This window comes from Polypterus senegalus, chromosome 11, assembly GCF_016835505.1.
Source record: "Polypterus senegalus isolate Bchr_013 chromosome 11, ASM1683550v1, whole genome shotgun sequence".
Taxonomy (NCBI): Eukaryota; Metazoa; Chordata; class Cladistia; order Polypteriformes; family Polypteridae; genus Polypterus; species Polypterus senegalus.
Genome location: NC_053164.1, coordinates 29,363,116 through 29,383,383, shown reverse-complemented (window position 1 = coordinate 29,383,383; position 20,268 = coordinate 29,363,116). Strand labels below are relative to the sequence as shown.

Here is a 20,268-nt window from a genome sequence, read left to right as displayed (position 1 = left end):
TCTATTTTTGTTGTGTTCACGAAAGAAAATGAAAATAATTATTCACAATTACATTTTTTAATGAGTTTAAATTTGGCGACCTATGTTAACGTGCAGTCAGTCCATTGGTTGCCGCCTTGTACGAGCCGACGTCGGGCTAAGCCGTAGTGACCTTGACCTGAGTCTAAAATGGTCTGGATAACTCGATGGACTTTGCTAGTAAGTCATTTTCACTCACATTATCGTTCAATTATTGTGTGGTCTACTGCTCGTGATTTGCATGTCGCTTGCCCTGACTCCTAAAAACGCTGGGGTCGACTTAGTAAACGGATGGCTGGCTTTCTTATAAGCTTATAAGGTAAAAAGCATATATATTTATTTGCACATACTTCTCTTTCTGTTGTCGCTTAATCGAACATAATCTATAGTATACAATTAAGTGTGCAATTTCTTGATAATAAAGTGAATAAAAGATAACATTTACAAAACGAAGAAATAGACGTGTGCATCTTGTAAATCTTAACAATGTAATACATTCCTATAGCAGAAGTAGTTTGACTAAGTGAACTAGTTACTTTACACTTTTACAGCATGACGTCGGCACCTCGATCTTGGGCTCAGTGTTAGCCGCTAATGTATGAACATATACAATAGATGCGGAGGGGGAAGTGATATGCCCCGCCTCACAGCTCCATGCTAGTCCCAGTCATATTCAGCGAAGAATACTGTATCATCACAAAGCCATCACGTTAAGTGGCGATTCTACGATGACCAGTATGCGTGACAGCACCCGGCTTAGGACTGAGTCATTCATTTCGCGCAGTGCGGTCGGGATAGGCTTCGGCACCCTGAGACCGTTTTGAAGAGATTTTTCTGGAAAAATGCATATATTTAAAGTTACAGTGAAATTAAGAAGTTGGTTGCAACAGCCTTAGGGTTTCCCAGAAACTAGAATGAGAACAATTGTACTAGAAAGTTATGGCAAATTTTTTTATCTTATAATAAACCGTATGGTATAATTCATAGCGCTGTAGTTGTTTTTAAAATGTCTCTTAATAGTTTTTGAAGAATAGCATTATTATATTTGAAATACGATTTCCATTATTCTGAAATGTTCGAAAATGAATAGGTGGAAAAAAGATTTTAGACGGAAAAATGCATTTTCCTTTTCGTTTCACTTGGGAAACACGACGGGCACTAGGACCGAACTGCGCCACTCCTCTAGCTCTCTTGCCGGTCAGCACTCGTATCTCGCCGCACTTTGCAGCAGCCAGAGCCAGCAGCGCGTGGTCACTATCTGTGTGTGAACTGTAGACTATGGCAGCAAACCGGGTGGGCAGACGATTAAATAATAAGACACATTCCCCCAGCAGGGGTAACAGGGAGCCGGGACTGGCGGTACAGAAGAGGCAAGCCCGTGTTACGGTAAAGTATGATAGGAAGGAACTGCAGAGACGCTTGGACGTGGAGAAATGGATCGACGAGCGGCTGGTGGAGCTCTACCTGGGCAGGGTAAGGACCAACACCTTGTAATCTACGTTCCTTCAGCGCTAGTCCCTCTTTTAGTGAGGGGTTTGGGTGGACCTAAGAAAGAACACTGTCTTGTAAAATGTAGCTTGCGCGACGGGGAGATACCGGTAAACGCAAAGACTGATAATTAGGCGGACAACGGCTCTCAAGGGAGGACTGTGATTTAGCCGTTAAGTATAGCACATGGAATGGTGTCCAGCTCCCACATACAGTAGCTGCTTTCTGAATTAGAAAGAAAAACAATGAGAAGGTAAACTGAAAGCATTTAAAATGGGTGATAATGATAAGGTGGCGCACCTGCAAGATGTTGCCCAAGCTACAAGTTTTTTTTTGTTTGTTTTTTTTTTAATTCCTGAGCTAACTAAATCATCCTCTTCGGATACTCTAATGGCATGTATGGTTCGTTCGTTTTGTTTAATTGGAAAGGACACAATTGCTGTAACATTCCCTTGTTTATTTTATAACTAAATTCATAAAAGCCCGTTTAATAGACATGCAGGTTTTTGCGTTTAACGTACAACCGCCCGATTAAATGCTAGTATTATCGTGAAATTGTTTCTAGTAATCAGAAATATTTTGTTCAACCGTCCGTTATATCTACCCAATTCTTCCTGTACGGGTTCGCAGCTATTCGAGCCTGTCCAATAAGGAATTGCTGTGTAGGCAGAGACCACCCCGGGCTACAGGGCAGTACATAGCACTGCTCAATTGTGTAAAATAAAAACAAATATATATATATATATATATATATCCATTATAGGAGTTTTAGAAAAATGATTTCATCAAACTTTTGGTTTATTGAGTGGATGGGTGCAGATTTAGCTTAAACATAGGAAGCAGTTTATGGTGTGAAGAACCTTGTCAGAACTGGGTGATGTTAAGAGTGGTGTCCCTAAGTGGTTAGTGCTAGGACCACTGCTATTTTTAAATATATGTAAATGATCAGGATAGGAATATAAACAAACAATCCAGTTAAGTTTTCAGTTGACACAAAGCTAAGTGTATTGGTAGATCATCTTGAGCCTGTTGAATCATTACTGATGGACTTCGAAAGCATACCATCCTGGGCAGATGAAATTTAATGTAAAGTATTACATGTAGCACATACAAAGATTTGAATGCACAATTGGAATTCTGAAATTTGACAGTACACCTCATCAGAAGGACCTAGGAGTCATGGTGGATTCATCACTGTCAACATCCAGACAGTGCTCAGAAGCCATTAAGAAGGCTAATTTAATGTTAGGTTATATGACACAGTGTGAAGAGTATAAGTTACCTGACTTTATGCTTAAGCTTTATTACATATTAGCCATAGTTCCTGTCGAAGACAGGTAATAGAATTATTAAGAAAAGGTTTGTTCTTACTACTTGTTTCTTTCCATTGTATTTAAATGTGTGATTGTATCTTAACTGGCGCTCTGTCTCTCAAGCAAGTTCCTGTAAAGCCTGCTTCTCAGACTCTGTCATTATTTTCGAGGCACCTTTCTCACCTCCTGTCGTGTTTTATACTTGGCATCTTTGAAGTCAACACTTTTTGCATTATTTGCCTTTAATGTTCTTCGTGCCTCTCACACTTGCACTTCCTCTTTCGTTGTTGCACCAAAGCCGGACTGACCAATCAGATTACTCAGAGGGACTAGACACACAGCTCTTAATGGTTTATTACATAGTAAACTAGTGAGACCTCATCTGGAGTAATGTCTGCAGTTTTGGCCTCCATATTGCAAAAAAGACATAGCAGTATCGGAGAAAGTCCAGATTAGAGCACCTAGGCTGAATTCCAGGATTGGAGAGGATAGGATAATGAGGAATGATTAAAAGAGCTGATCTTTTTCAGTTTAAGCAAATTGAAATTAAGAGGTGACATGACAGTACCCTTTAAAATTATGAAAGGAACTAGTACAGTGGATAAATGCTGTTGCTTTAAACTTACTTCAACAAGAACATAGGAGTACAGTTGGAAACTTGTTAAGGGAAAATTTTGCACAAACGTCAGGAAGTTTCTCTTTACATAGAGAACTATAGACACTTGGAATAAGTAAGCAAGTTAGTGTAGTAGACCGTAGGATTCTAGAGATTTAGAACTGAAATTGATGTTTTTTGGAGGAATTAGGTGGATAGGCCTGGTGAGCTTTAGGCTGAATGGCCAGATCTTGTCATAATTTGTTGAATGTTCAAATGTTAATTTGGATCTTGGACGTCTTGCTTTGTTAAAGAAATAATAATTAATTGTTCCCAGGTTATATATTTTTTATGTTTTAGTGACTCACTTGCATATGGGCAGTGTTGAATTATCAGTACTGGACTGTAATTGGGGAATCCAAGTGAGCAGAGAACATTAAAATGCCATACAGAGCACCTCCCAGCCTGGAATTTACATTCCACTGATGAGTGTTATTCCAGCAAATTCTGTTTATTTAGCTAACATTTTTGCCCAAGTGCATTTAGGCAAATACTCTGTTTATGAATGTGTTTTTCCTCCTCTCCGAACCTTTTTTTTTTTTTCCTTTTCCAAACCTTTTTAGAGCACTTTGTTTGCTTTCATACTGCATGTTAAACTTTACTCCACTAACAAGTCTACTAGTGTTTTATAGTGATATTTTATTCTGTAAAACTTTTTGTGATAGTATAGTACTTTTGACGGTACAGTCTTTGACAGAATGAGCAAAATGTGATGTGACCATTTGTGAATTATTTCAAAGGTTTTCTATAAAAACTATCCCATAAGTGTAAGCACACCATGAGTTAAGCATGCTCACATTTAATGAAAAAACAGACCGCTTCAATTTAAAAGTGGAAGGGTAATGACTATTATGTAAATGTCTAAGAAGCAGCAGCCTTATATCTGATTCTGCATTCATTGGGCAACTGCAAAAGTGGAGTAATTTGAATTTTGCAAAAACACTGTTTATTTCTGTAACATACAAAACATGTAGCTCAAAGTGCTTTACAAAATGTCAAAGAAAAAACACAAGACAAACATAAAATGAAAAATAAGTATATGAATGAATACATGAAATGCCCAAATTACTAAATAAGAATGAATCAATGCACACAGATATACAGGTGATAGATACAGCAGAGTCCTTCATTATGGATTTGTTTTAAATTTCTTAGATTATAATAAGACCAATGCTATGGTCAAATAGCCAGGAATAAAAGAACAAATCCAGCTACCAGGATTCTGGGTTAAAAAAATATTTGCAAGGGCTCTAAGGCTAAAAGACTACCCAGTCCTCACTGGGCATTTGAACTAACATACAAACGAAGATATGGATGTTCTGAAGTGCTTTGTTCATTTTTTGGGAGGCGGAGATACTGTAGATTTATCAGCAACAGGATGAGAAGTTCTTCCTACCAGTATGTGAGCCTTAGATTTGATAGAGTGGACAGATGGCCACTTGAGGTCCACAATCTCTAAAACCGCACAAACAAGTTATTGTGTACCAGCTACACTCACTCTTGATCGTACATCTGCCAGTGCAATATTCAAGTTTTGTTACATATGTCATACATTCCCCCATTTTATTTTGTCTCCCAGTTGCCATGCAATTATACACTCTGGGAGAGTTTGATTTCCTAGTAATTGCATTTTATTGATCTGTTGCATTGGGTGCTTGCTGTCTCACAGCTGTAGGCATGTGGATTGAATTCCCAGCCTGGCCATGGTCTTTATAAAATCTGTGTGTTCCTCTTGTGTCCATGTTGGCATTTCTCTATGAGTGTTCTGAGTTTCTTCTTGCATGTTAAAGTCACATTATGTTCATCGGCTCAGTTTCATTGCATAGTGATTTAACCCAGACATAGATTGCTGTCCCATGCAACTTTGTAATATAAAAAAAAAATTCAGAATGTAACAGGGTGTATGGTCATCCCCTATACAAATAGGAGATGACTTAATTTACTTAAATTCTGTTGACATCATTTTGCTATCAGAAGGAAATGTGCCTAATTATTTGGCCATAGATAACCAAGGGTAATTCAGTTTTCAGCTGTGCATATTTAGAATTTTTATTGCTTTTATTATTTTCCTCCACTTTTGATCTCCTAGTGAATGGAAGCAGTCCTCTGTAGCTTTAAGATGTGTTGATGGATGGCTGTAATCTGTCTTTTTGTAAGTGTGCTTGAGTTTTCATTCTGATAGACTGGTGTCTCTTCCAGGGTTGGTTCCTGCTATCTTTACTCTCTAACTTTATATTGCCATGTACCAAAAATGCTACTTTGCTATTGTTTTCCTGGTATAGAATGATGAAACTGTTGAATTAAGTTTCATGTGTGATGTAAACCCACATTTAGGGTGGGTATTGAGGTGCTACCCTGTGACAGATAGAGGGCGCTATCGTCCTTTTGAACCTTCAGAATATACGCCAGACACCAGATAAAAGTCCAAAATAATGACTTTTAAATTAATAAACAGTGCACAAAGCACCCTCCTCTCCACCATAATCATAAATAAATCACAATTCTCAATAATACAATCCTCCAACTCTCCCAGATGCATTGCCACCCTTCCACCCAGCTCAATTCAACGCTCTGGTGCTTCTCAGAGTCTTTTATAGTCCCTGACCCGGAAGTGTTTGTCATCCTTCAGTCCATGTGACTCCTCATCACTTCCGGGTCAGATAAAAATCCTCTTCTTCATCCCGGAAGTACGTCCCTTCCATTGTCACTTTGCCTATGACGTATTTCCGGGTTATAGGGAACATGTGACTCTCTGGGCCTCCCTGTGGTATCCAGCAGGGCTGTAGAGGAAAACATCGTTGTCCATGATTCCCTGCTGGTATCCGGGGCACCTCCATGCTGCAGGGAGAGCTCCATCTGGCGGCCTGGGGGTATTGGCCAGGATGACAAGCCGGCCATAGACCACACCCACGATCTTTAGAACAATACCTGATTTGATTGGTTTTGAAGAATAAAGTATGACATGCATGATGTTCTAGTTGGATCTTCTCTAGGGGTCATGTGTTGTCCTCACACTTTAGACCAGTGCAGAGTTTGAGAGGCGGAGGTCAATAAGCTACCTAGTAATTTGGCAGCCAGCGAGTTGTATCATTATCCAAACCCCTTAAATCAGTTCAAATTGAGGTTGCAGTATAGGGGGCAGATAGAGCCTATCCCTGGAGCATTAGCACAAGCAGAAACCAACCCTAGGTGGAGTGTTTTAGGAAGTGCTATATACTGAAGAACGTCTTTTGCTCAATGTTAGGTGTTCTCATTGGAAACCGCTAAGTAAACTCCACAATCTTTAAATGTGGAATGTAGGAATTGTATTTAATCTCAGCAGGTTTTCTTCCACATCCCAAAGATGTGTATGTTCAGCTGGTGTTTCTAAATTGACCCAATGTGGATTAGTAGCCCATTAAGGACTGGCTTCTGGCCTGTACCCAGTGGCGTTGGAACAGGCACAAGCTGCCTTCAATCCTAATAAGTGGGTTGGAAAATGGATACAAGTTACAGAGCCTTAGGCGCTAGTCTCCTCAAACTCTTTCGTGACTGTAATTTTGTTAAAGTTTAATAAGAAAAAATGTAGGATTTGCAGAAATGCAAGAACAGTATTAAAGTCTAAAATACCAACAGGTTAAAGGTAACAAAAATAAGAACAGAACCTCACCCAATTGTACCATCCACACTTGTGACAACCCTCAGTAGTTTAAATTAAAACTGTATAGGGTGGCCCAAACAGGCCCTGAAGATGACAATATTAAGAAAGAGGGTGACAATGAAGACTATAGGGCACCTGTTCCATTTAGTAATGTTAGAAATAAAATTGATAAGCTTAATGGTAAAATTCAGTAAAATTAAAGTATAATGATTATCTTTAAACATTATCCATTATTCCTGTTTACTAAATCCTCACTAATGTATACAGATGAGGCAGTACAACCATCCATTCAATACATGATCTCACGGAGTTTTACAATGAGAGACCCCTAAGCGTGCCAGGAGCAAATGTCATTTATGTTGGTGCACCGCAGAGTATGGTAATTGCAAATTTTAAAACAAGCTTTTAATACAAACAAATTTGGGAGATGCTTCTAGTTTATAGTATGCTTAGAGTTTGAATGAAATAGGCCTTTATCAATGCATTTAAGATCTCTAGTCTTGTTGCTGTTTTGATCATTCTATTTTGCCATGTCTATGTCTTCGATGCTAGGATTATTTTTATCACAATTGTTGTTTTGTTGTTGACCTTGTTGTTGTTGGATTTGGAAGACCACCTTAACAGGACTGGTGTACATCATCAAATGTAAACACACATCAAACAATATAAGAGGCTAATGGAGACCAAACAGTAGTATTGAGTCTGAGTGTTTATTTTGTTAAAAAAAAAAAAAAAATCCCTTCCCAAATTTTGCCTCCTTAGGCGAGCAACTAATTAATTTAACTAACCAGTGGCACCAGCCCTGCTCTTTACTGTTGCCATTAAAGGTGGTTTTCATTTGTCATTGGGCCTCTTAAGCAAGGTGGTGCAAAGCCAATCATTTTACTTGGGTTCAATGTGCATTGTCACAGCTGACTAGAAAATGTCTTGTGAACTTTTTTTATGATTCAGCAGAGGACTTTCTGTCTGTCTCTCTGTGTACTGTACAGTACATTTCTAAACCAATGTAATACAGTTCAGGGTTTTGGAAAGCTAGAGCCTGAGTCAGAGACCACTCATTCCAGGACAGTGTGCTACAGTATCTATCACTGGGCTCTTCAGGTGTGTCAGACTTGCTCAGAATGCTGTGTGATTAGTTGTTCTACTGTATTTTAACAGGCTTCATTATTGCTTAAAGTGCATTTTTTTTTTAAATATTTCACTTGCAATATGTTATCATGGAATTTGTGGCCTGTGAGATGAGCTTTTTTTAGACCACCATAACAAATGACTGATATTGTGATGTCCTTGAGACTATTTTGTGAGGTAAAGAGCACAATGTATTAAAAATGGATTGAAATTGCTCTAAGGCAGCTTCAGTTTCTCTCCTTCTAGTTTCTAACTCGACATGATCCAGTTCAAGGTTGTTGGAAGTCGGTGCTTATCCAGGCTATATGGGGCATAAGATAAGAACTAACACAGCGCGAGGTGCCTGTCCATTGCAGGGTGTTCACCCAGTCTTACTAACAATGGGCCAAATTAGATTTTTTACATCATTCTAACTTCCATGTCTTTGGGATGTTTAATGAAAACCTGAAGAGAAATGGGGAGAATGTGCAAATCTACCCAACAGAATCTGAACAGGCATGGGAGGCTGACCCACGACTATGGAATAGTGAGGCAGCAGTGCTAAACTCTGTGCTTCCATGCTGAACACATTCTCACTGTATTTCTGGCCTTTTTAGATTTACCGATAACACCTGTGTGGTATGGATTTTATATAAATAACTTGATCTTGAGCACAGCCTTTAAATCCCATTCATGGCCACTGTCTTTGTGGAGCAAGCATTATTTTCATGTAGCTGTGGGGGTCCTTCAGTCTTCCTTCTAAAACTCATATACAGTATATACACGTTAGGCTAGGTCATGACTGTGTCCTGTAATGAACTGCCTCCTCTCTGGCACCATGTTTAGATTAAGTGATTTTTAGACTATTGTGTTATGCTTCATATTGTTTTCTTATGTACTATTAGTAATTAGGTTTACATTCTATAAGGCATTTTGTTTTATTGGTGTACTGGATAACACAGTTATCATGATAATGTATATAGGAAAAGAGAAATTTATAAATAACTACTACCACGATCTAGAATGATAGTTATTCTAATGGTAGGCAGTGTGGTATAGTGGTTAAGGCTTTGGACTTCAGACCCTGAGGTTGTGGGTTCAAATCCCACTACTGACACTGTGTGACCATAAGCAAGTCACTTGAGCAGCTTGTGTTTCAATCAGGGGAAAAAAATAATAAATGTAATCAATTGTTTCTCAAATATTGTAAGGCGATTTGCATGCGTGTAGTTTTACACAGATTGATACATATATACTGTATTTTGTACTGCTCTGTTTATTTTGATAATGCTGCAAATGTATCAGTATAACAAAAAAACTGGATGCATAAATATAGCAGAGTAATTAAGCACCCATTATTTTTATTAATTTTGATTTAGTCTTATCTTAAATGCTTTGCAGGCTTCTTGGCATCTGGATTTGCGATAATGTTCAGTGTTTAGACAAAATAATTGCTTTTCCAAGCACTATTTCCCAAATATGCATTTTCACTAGGTACATTTCAGCAGTGAAGATGCAGTGAGGTCTTGGCAAGCCTTGCTGTCCTTTCACCCTCAAGCTGTGTTTTGTTTTTATGCTGCTAAAGAAGAGCTTCATTCGAGCTGGCATGATAGCATTTGGTGTTTCCAGTGAGCAGCTCTCTGTGTGAGGCCTAAGTAACAAGCTTTCTTTTTATGTTTCCACATGTACATAAGACATCACAAAGCTCCAGAGTGACTAGATTGTTTCCACTTTAGCCTGTCACCCTACTGGCATTGCACCCAACCCTCACCCTACATTGTGTGGGTGATGAACCTACATGCCAGCTCCACACAGCTTTCTTCATATCTGCCAAATAGGCTACATGGGCTACCCAGCCGCCAGGCCCTGACCAGAAAATGCCACTCCAAAACCAGGGTCTGAAACTGGGTCCTAGTAACGCTGATCCTTTCAAGCTTCTCTGTGATTTTTATAAGGCCATACATAGAGGTCAGTTGTGAATTTGTTTTTGTCTGGCCTCACTCATTAGGCTAATTTTTTGCCGGCTTTGTGTGCACAGGTCTCCAACACAGCTCTATAGATTATTGAGGTGCACAATGTTACACAGAAGATGTGGGACAGTGCCACTGACAGACTGGACTGATGATAGTCCACCTTTTTAAAAATTGTTCGTAACTGGTGAAAATACACATGTTTCTTTCTTTTGTTGAAGTTATGAAAAAAAGGACAAAATAATTTGGTACACATATACTGTGTGATGTCTGCTATCCGCTTTCGTGGTGGTGATTGACCTCCAAGGTTATTCCTCTTTTTATTTCTATTTTATTTTATTGTAGAATCAGCTCTCAGCAGTGGCCAGCAGGATGGTTGTGCGGTGTATGCGTACAGGCACCGTTCTCAATCCTACTACCTTCGCCGTCACTTCCCCTACCTCTTCATATCTTAAATCGTTCTTGAGGCAGATTGAAGACTTGAGTGCCGGCTTAATTGAAAAATTAAGGAAAACTTATTAATGGCGCTTTTCCACTGCATAGTACGGCACAGCACGGTTCAGTACAGCTCACCTTGGTTCGGCTCAGTTCGGCTCGGTTTGCGTTTCGACTGCAGTTTAGTACCGCTTTAGAGTGGGCGGGATTATTCACGTGTCGTTATAGTTGCGCCGACCTCCTGAAAAACTTTTTCATTCCGCGTCGCCCCATCCAGCTCTCGCTGGATCCGCTCCTCGGCTACCAACGAGAGGAACGTCTGTACTTCCTCAATAGACCACGAAACAGCCATTTTGGTTAAAGGTGCGTCCGAATCTTCGCTGGCTGTGCTAAAAATCTAGCGGGTCTGTTGTGTCTCGTGTCGCAAGTTCAGTGACGCAGTAATGCCGATTTTCTCCGGCCAATCAGTGACCAGCAGAGTTTACACGTCACGTTTTGGTAACGGTTCAGCGCGCTTGGAACCTCGGCTGAGGTGGTACTAAAAAAAGGACCAGGTACCAGGTACTGTTCCCAGAGGAAAACCCCCCAAAAGTGAGCTGAACTGAACCGTGTCGTGCCATACTATGCAGTGGAAAAGCGCCACAAGTAATTGCAACACAAACACTGACTTAATCAGTTTTAACGCGATAAGATGCAGACGAAAGAAGAGAAGTGGGCCGCTAGGGTGGAGAAAAGAAGAACTGCTCAGGAAGCAGCAAGCACATCAACCTCTGAGCAAACGAATGCTAAACGTTCAGAGAAAGAGGATGAGAATTATGAATGCTCAAGTCAAGCGTATTAACTGCATGTTATCATGCAGTGCGCCGTTACTGGTGTATTATACTAGCTGAAGTACCCAGTGTTGCCTGGAACTGTCTAGAAATTCAACTTGGCTAAACACAACCCATGATAAGACAAAAAGGCATACACTCTTGTAATACCGAGGGATAATGAAATTTTTATCCAAATGAATACAGAAGAAATCGCTGTAGATGCTTGTTGTTGATGAGATTCCGCTTTGGTGTACTGATGATGATATCCTTTCATCAGCCCCAGCTAACCCCTGCTGGTGGTCCCTGCATCAGCACTGTTTTTTGTTTTGTTTTTTTTTAGTAACCCGCTTCAATGTGACAAATACACTATGTTTTAAGTTGGACCAATCCTAGCACTATGAACTTTCTCACTTATTTAACATTATTTTTATGATGTGCATTTTTTGGGTTATTCGTTTTTTGTTTTTTTTTTGTGTGTGTGTCCATGTTGTTTTTTTATAGTTGTCGTTATTCTGAGCTTGCTGCTTGCACACAATCACATATTGCTACTGGAAGTCGTGCAAGCTGACATCATTGTTGCAGTGGTGTTTAAAAGCAGTAATTGTTCAAAATTCTCGACTTCTGGAGAGATTTGTGCTAATTTAGCATTTTTTTAAGATGTTTATTAGAAACATATGTTTTTGTTTTACATTTTAGCTTTGTTATTGAGCTTTCCTGACTTTCCAGCTATTCTGCCTCTGACGTAGTCTTTTTGATTATCCATCTCCTGATCTTTTGTTCTTCAGTCCTTTTTCTCTTTCCTTTTATAGTACAGGTAACAAGAGGGTGTGCTCCATTTGCCAAAGGGCTCCCGTTCCATAGCCTGCTTGGAAAAGCTTAGGACAGTGTACAATCATTAAACCACTTAGAAGTAGCAGTGTGGATGCTGTCCTAGTTGTAGAACAGTGGACCAAATTTTATGTAACAGTTTCCTCTTTTTTTTAAAAATGTTTTGAATAGCATGTTCAGTACCAATGCAGATTGATTAACAGTACTGTATCATACCAAATCCTGGGACCAGCAGTTGTGATACCTAACCGGTTTACCTGAGACAATGACACATTCATCCAAGGGATGTGGTATTTTCCTGTCCCGCCATTCTGCTTGCAGTCTAACAGCAGTAAGATGATGAAGGACATGCAATTCCAATAAGAACATTGTGGAATCTTGTATGGCAGCAGGTCAGGCCAGTTTTCATTGTGAAAGGTTAGCAGATTAGAAGGCTGATAGACCATAAGTGAGGCAACTTATTCAGACCAGCTGTGTTTCCCAATAATGGCAGTGCTTTGGGCACACCTATGATTAGTTATTTGTTTTTTTTTTTCTCCTTATTCCTACAAATCACTATTGAACATTTTTGTACCGTGCCCTTTTACAGAATTTAGAGTTTCTCCATGCTTCTTTCTCCTTAACCAATTGTTTTGCTACACAAATTAAAAACTGTAAAGCTTGGTGAATTTGAATATGCTTTCTTTTTGTTCATATTTGAATTAAACAAATATTTCATGCATTGATGAAATCATCTTTGGAATAACTGGATTATAGAAGGTCGATGTGTGCAAATAACCATTAAAAAGTCATAATCGTAAATTGTGTGTGTGTGTTTTTGTTGTTTTTTTTTTTTTAATTTGTTTTAGGAAAAAGAAATATGTTAATTGTATTAAAATAATCCACAAGTAAGTCATACTTTCCCACTTTCAGAAATGTCATTCCTTCTGTTTGCCTGCCCACTTAATGCAGAATGCCAGCACCTATCCCCGCAGCACTAAATGTGAAGCTCGATCAAGCCTGGGTGGCACTCCAGTCCATCACACAGCACAGTTAACTTAAATCTATGTCTATTTGGGAAGGGAAAGAAAAATGGAGTGCTTGGAGGAAAATTTATATATGAATATCCTCCTAAATCCATGCATACAGTAGCTATAAATATAAACCTAAACTGAAAGGTTCAGAATGGTAATCGCATAAGTAACTGGTTCAGGGTTTCATTGGACAGGACTAGTGTGAGGTTTGAATTTTCAGTCCTGTTTTCTTTTTCTCAATTTCTATACTGAAGTTTGTTAGTCTACTGTCAGATTGTCCAGGAAGGCATGGGAAACTAGCACACTCGGGTATTTGGGAACTGACCTTGCAGTTTCAGTTGATCGATGTCAGAAATAAAGTTGAATTTAGACTTGCCAGCCCATTTAATTAAAGATCAAAAGAGGGTGGGCAGCACAGAGGTGCTGCTGCATCTTAGATCCAGTATCTTAGGTTCACATCCCATGTTCAGGCCTATCTTTGTGGAGTTTTTTTTCCCCAGTTACTCTGGTTTCCTTTCATGCTTCAAATATATGCATTTTACATTTAGGGCGGAGTGGTAGCTCTGAGGCTAAGGATCTGTGCTGGTGTGCCGAAGGTTGCTGGTTCAAATCCCCGTCACTGTCAAAAGAGATCCTACTCTGCTGGGCTCTTGAGCAAGGCCCTTAACCTTCAATTGCAACAGCGGCGCTATACAATGGCTGACCCTGTGCTCTGACCCCAAGGGGTATGTGAAAACTAAAAAATTCCTAATATTAAAAATTGTATAAGGTGAAATAAAGAGCAAAAAAAAAAATAAAATGTGTCCCCATGTGGATTAATGTGTGCGACTGGCCTTGTTGCAGACATGGACTCCGTCCTCTCACAGTCTTTTGAACCAGACGAGTTTGAGAATGTTTTGTTATGGTATATTCAAAGAGAAACAAGAAGAATGACATTTACATTTATTTGCTTAGCAGATGCTTTTATTCAAATCAATTTACAAAAGAGGTCAACATAATTGAGTAGCCATCAGTTTTGGGAATAGTTAGGGAATAAGTGTTACAGAACAAGGTTACAAAATTGGTCACCACAATTGAAGAGCTTAGAAAAAAAAATATGAGCAAGTTACATTTCCTAAGTTATAAAAACCTATCCATTACACAGAAATTCATCAAACAAGAGTCTTCAAATGCTTCTTAAACACAGTGTGAGAGTCAGATGAATGGAGATGGGGAGCTCATTCCACCTGTACGGGGTCTGGATTGGGATTTCATGCCACACTGAGGTGACATCATGAGATGCCTTTCCTCAGCAGACCTGAGTGGCTGAGATGGAGCATAGGACCTCACAAGTGTATCTGTATACGTTGCTGCTGACCTGTTGACTACTCTGTGGGCAAGCATCAATAGTCTGAACCTAATACAAGCTGCTTCAGGGAGCCAATGTAATGATTTGAAAGCAGGAGTGATGGCTGGTTGAATACCAGATGTGCCACTGCATTTTCAATCGTCTGCAGTAGCCTGGTGACATACTGTATCTCAGTTCTTCTGCCAGAAGAGAGTTGCAGTAGTCCAGACATGAAAAGGCCAAAGTCTGGACCAAGAGTTGTGCTGTTTTCTCTGTCAGCCTGGCGGTTTTCTCTGTCGGTCTGATCTTCTGGGTATTGTATAGAGTGAATCTGCAAGACCAATACACCATCGTAACGTGAAGAACAGCTGGCCATCAGTCACCACCCCAAGGTTGTGTATAGACTTGGAGAGTATTAGTGATAACGAGCCATGAGATACAATATGTATACTGGCCATTCTGATGCATGGTATAATACAGTAATGACAACTTCACAACTGTACGTGAGCAGTGCTGGCCATAAGATAGGTGTAACCCAAGGAACCAGAAACAAATAAGAGTTTTCATTTATTAATGCAGGGTGAGCATTGACAAAGAATCTGGAGCAGCTTATCGGCTTCTGTTTTTCTGACCGGGGTATTATTCTGTATTGAGGATTCAGCTTGGTATGTTGAAAGCTGTTGGTTCTCATAATTTTTCACCTGGGATATGCATTAGGCTGCAGGTTTTGGTTTCATTTATCCTGTTGCTCCTGAGAATTTGGCATTCTTTGTATGTTTTAGAGTTGTGTGTTTACTTAAATACTTCTAGTTTGGTGGTGTGCTGAGCACCCACCTCTTCAGACTGTGCCTTCAATATCGCCCGTGATACATTTATTTACACATTACAAGCAATTTCTTGTGAAATAGTATTATTTTAACTATTGTTGTACTGAATTAGTGAACTGTGGGGTAAACAATCACTAAAGAAGTAATTTCAACAGAGTCTGTACAGTTTAGTGTTCATGTGGTTTTTCATTTGTGTATTCACATCAGTTACTAACCATAGGCAAAAGTCATGGACAAAACCAAACTAGACACTATTAATTAGAATGTGTTTGATCAATCTGCTTTAGTTGCAGAATGCTTCACTGTAGTCTGATTTAAAGAAATTAGAACAATTGTTATGAGATCAAGCAATTCTCTAAACCAAGATTGTTCAAAATATCATTAAATTGGGAGTTTGACCCTCCCTAAAGTCCTACTGTACAGCACATTTCTTAGTTTATTCCATGTGTCTATAGTTCTCTGTGTGAAGAAAAGGTTTTTAACATTCGTATTCTTGTTGCAGAATTTATTTGTAAGTAATTGCTGCAATCCACTGTACTAATTCACATCACCTTTTAACTTCCTTGGTGTTAACCCCGGGACATAACTTTGGCTCAGAATTCTATGCAATTATGGTTAAACCCGAGTTTTACCTAGGGATGATGTATAATGATACGCTTTATAGTGTTAAGCACGTATAACTTTCAGGACAATATTCAGCTGCATTGTAGTCGAAGAAATGTCATAATTCTGCCACTTTATGGTAACTCAAAGTTATTTCATCAATATTCATGAGTAAGGCAGAGCCTCCAATGAAAACCACAATGGGAAACAAAAAGCCATATGTGAACTGAAACAGAACTATGGCTCGAATTAAGCAATAGTAGTAGTGATACTAATTAGTTACCAGCTGTTGACACAGATAGTGAAACTGATGCATATGGCACTTTACGACTGAACCGCCGTAATATGCACAGTTAATTTGGTTGCATGAAGCTTCACCTTGGTGTGACAGTAGCTGACAAAAAGGCAAAATAATTGTAATCAAGTTCAAGGACAAATGATACATTAGCCCCCTAAGCACTGTTTACAATGTGACAACTGTCAATGTTTGTGTTAGGGGGATATGTGGAAGTCACTAAGTTTTGCACTGTGGTAGCCTGCAATAACCTACAGGGTTTCTTTATTCAAAAGAAAAATATATAAGAAAATTGTGCAAAGAAACAAGCATCTACTGACCAGATTGCAACATCAGACTGTTTGTTGTGACTGTCTCAAAACATGCCACGCAACATACGTATACTAAACATGCATTAGTACAGTAGTGGCAGTTCTAATGTAATTACGTGTAAGAGAACCATGTAAATACCAAAATGTCAACATAAATACATTTTTTTCTTTATGAAAAATTTGTTTTTGGCTCAATTTCCATGGGGTAAACAATGCTGAAGAGGCTTCTCTCCATTTGCTTAAATTGGAAAGGTTCTACTCCTTCCATCTCTCCTCATAGCTCATACTTCTTAATCCTAGAATTAGCCAAGTTGCTCTAGCCTTTTCTACGTCTTTTTTTGTAAAATGTAGCGTAAAACGCTGCAGAATTCACCAGATGAAGCCTCACTGGTACATTATTTAACTTTAGCATGACCTCCTTTGACTTGTACTCCACTCATTGTGCTATATATTTTCTATTAGCATTCCTAATCGGACGCATGTCACTATGACTCCCAAGTGCTTCTCATAAGAGGTGCTTTCAAATTTCAAATCATGCACTGTGTGTTCAAATCTAACATTTTTTTTCTTTCTACATGTAATTCCATACATTTACTTACATTAACTTTCATCTACCACAGATCTGACCAAGCCTGTATGTTGTCCAAGTCCTGTCTTACTGGTGCGACAAGGGATACACTGAAATACTTAAATTTGTGTAGTCGAGTCATTTTTTAAGAAGTATCTAGATGGGTAACCATATGAGTTTGATGGACTCAGTAGTATCTTCACTTTTATTAAAACACTGCCAATAATGACACAATCTAACTGCTTTTAGTAGCTACTTTAGTAAGCCCACTTGATAGTTTGCACAAATAGCCAATAACATAGCTACAACTGATTACACAGATATGGTCAAGAAGTTTGGTTGTTTAGACATTTGAAAGTAAAAGATGTGATTCAAGTTGTTGGTGTTGGACATGCTGATTCCATAAACAGTTGCCCTCCTTGGATTATCACTTTTCATGGTCTATAGATTTTACATAGAATGAGGAGAGCAACAAAAACATCCAATGAATGTCAATTCTGTGAGCGAAAAGCCTTAGAGGTCAGAGTGGAATGGCTGAACTTGTTCAAGCTAACAGGCCATAACTGTACTTTGCAGAAGTACTGAATACACAAAAGTGGCAGACATTGAATTACATACACGAAGGTGCTTCAGCATCAGAAGATCACTCTGGGCTGTGGTACTGTCATGCAAGAACATGAAAATTACACTTCAGTGAGCACTTTATCACCAAACATGGATGATTTAAGATTGAATAAACTTTAACTTGTTTACTACACGTTGACATCTGCTGCAACATGCAGATGGAAGGGTCAGGAATTGGCATAAACACTGCAACAGGGATCCATCCTACCTTGTGTCAACAGTTACAGGCTGGTGGTGGTAGTGTGATGCATGGGGAATGTTTTTGGCACGCATTAGGCCTGTTTATTAATGATTATTAGCCTAAGCACTGATTCTATATGTGCATTCCTTTAGAGCAACAGTCTTTAACACCCCTAGTCATAAAGCACCTCTCATCTCAACCTAGTTTCATGAACATGTCACTGACTTCAGTGACCTGCCTATACAGTTCCCAGATCTCAATTGATAAGAGCATCTTTCAGATGGGTTGAAATTTACGGTTCTCAGCCTGAATGTGTGTCGCTGAAAACTTTGTAGAGTTTGCATGATGCTATATATTTAGTAGGGACAAAAAATCTCTAGGAAATGTTTCTAATACCTTTTTTAAATCAATGCTTATGAGAATTTAGGCTGTTCTACAGGCAAAAAGGGGATCCTACTCAGTAGTAGATAGGGAGAACCTACAAAGCGTTCAATAAGTGTTTATTTTTCTGTTTGTTATCGCAAAATGCAGGCTTGTTGCCTATCAGACTGAGACAGGAAAGTTGTTTTTCCACCTGCATTGTCTCCGTCTTCTGCAACAAATGCCGTAGTCTAATTGATAGTGTAATTGGATACAATGAACCAGACGTTGTTATAAGAGTATTATTGACATACAGTACATACGTGAGTGTTATTGTTGGACCAATAATGACTGTCTACCACTGGCTTCTTCCAAAAGTGCACTGTTGCTCCTAAGAAAATTGTACCCAGGAGAGTCTCAGTGAGTAGAAAAAAGACCCAGAAAAGGAAATGGTAGACATCTGGGACAAAACTAATTCTTTCCAGTTTGTGTTGTCATAGCCATATCTCTGAAATACAGAAGACCTGTTTTGTGAAGCTGGGGGCTTTGCCGCTTTAAAGTTCTCACCGGCCTTAGTTAATGGCTCTTGTGGATCATGTGGCCTGCTGCTGTTTTAGTAGTAGTGGTAACAGTGCTGTCACTTGTGCAGAGTACAATAAAACTCTTACTTGTCCGACCAATATGCAACATGTCACCATGATAAACAAGAATGTATAAAAATAGAGCATTTCATTTTATTGAAAAGAAAGCTTAAGTCACCTTACCTGAGGTACTCTTTGATAGGTCAGTTGAGCTCCATTGTCCATAAGCCTACACTGCAAATCTCTCTGGAACCCTTGGTGGTTTATTCAATTTCTTAAAGGAATACATATGTGTTCATGTAATATGGAGATAAGAGCTTCTGGCAGAATTGGTGTCTATGGTGACCAATGCTAGACAACAGCAAACAATTTATAAAATATCCAAAAAAAACTTGTGCCGCATAATCCACATATCAAGTTATCCAGTCACATGCTCAGACCTGTAGTTTTACTGAAAACACAACTTTAGGGAAATGCTCTCATAAATTAAAATGGAACACATTGAAAGGAGTCTTAGCATTTAAATTAAAGTCTCACCTCTCTCCTCATTCATTGGTCAGAAGTCCAGCCCTTTAGCAGCTTAATCATTGGTTAACAGTGTACTTCTCGTGATATCAACAGTGGAAAGTTCACTGAGTGATACCTACAGCTAAAGATTAAAAGTTAAAGAACACGAGCAAAAACATCACAAGGAGAAAATGCTTCATACTCATGCATGTCAGAGGTGTTTCAACAACATGAAGGTCAATTCATTCATTCACCCATTCATTCATTTTCTTCCTTAGGGGCAACAGTTTTAGCAGTGAGACCCGTACATCCTTTTCCCCAACCACAAATGCCAACTAATATTAAGTGATCCCAGGGCATTCCCAGGCCATCTAGGAGACACATTTCAACAAAATTGGTCCACAGTGAGGCCAAGGTGTTTCATGCATACAGACAACCAGACATGGTTTATCACAATAGGTGCTTCACGCATTATATACAAAGTCACCCAAAGTAAAAACAGTACATTGCTATGTGTTATTTAACCTGATGAATAATATTTTTAGTTGAAATATTTTGTCTCAATATTTCAGAAATTGCTTAATTTATGTTGCTAATCTGAACATACAGTGGCAAGCTAAGTTCTGCAGCACAATTTTGAAAGCAGTGTTGGGGGCAACATGTTAAAAGTAATGTGCATTATGTAGTCAGATGACTTTTTTAAAGTATAGAGTAACCTAATGTATTTCTTGTTTTGTTGAAGTAAAAGTACCTGTGTTGTTGTTTTTATCTCAGCAGCACTTGGTGTAAGGCAAGAAGCACACAC

The 20,268-nt window shown here is 39.0% G+C and overlaps 1 protein-coding gene across 1 annotated transcript in view; it reads left to right on the top strand.

Annotated features, from left to right (window-relative positions):
• Positions 1-1,061: 1,061 nt before the first annotated feature.
• The window catches only part of ppp1r14ab (protein phosphatase 1, regulatory (inhibitor) subunit 14Ab), a 92,517-nt gene continuing 73,310 nt past the window's right edge, over positions 1,062-20,268 (top strand). The window contains exon 1 of the mRNA XM_039768264.1: positions 1,062-1,491. Within this exon, the coding sequence (XP_039624198.1) occupies positions 1,297-1,491 (195 nt within the window). The 5' untranslated portion in view covers positions 1,062-1,296. The remainder of the gene's footprint in view (positions 1,492-20,268) is intronic.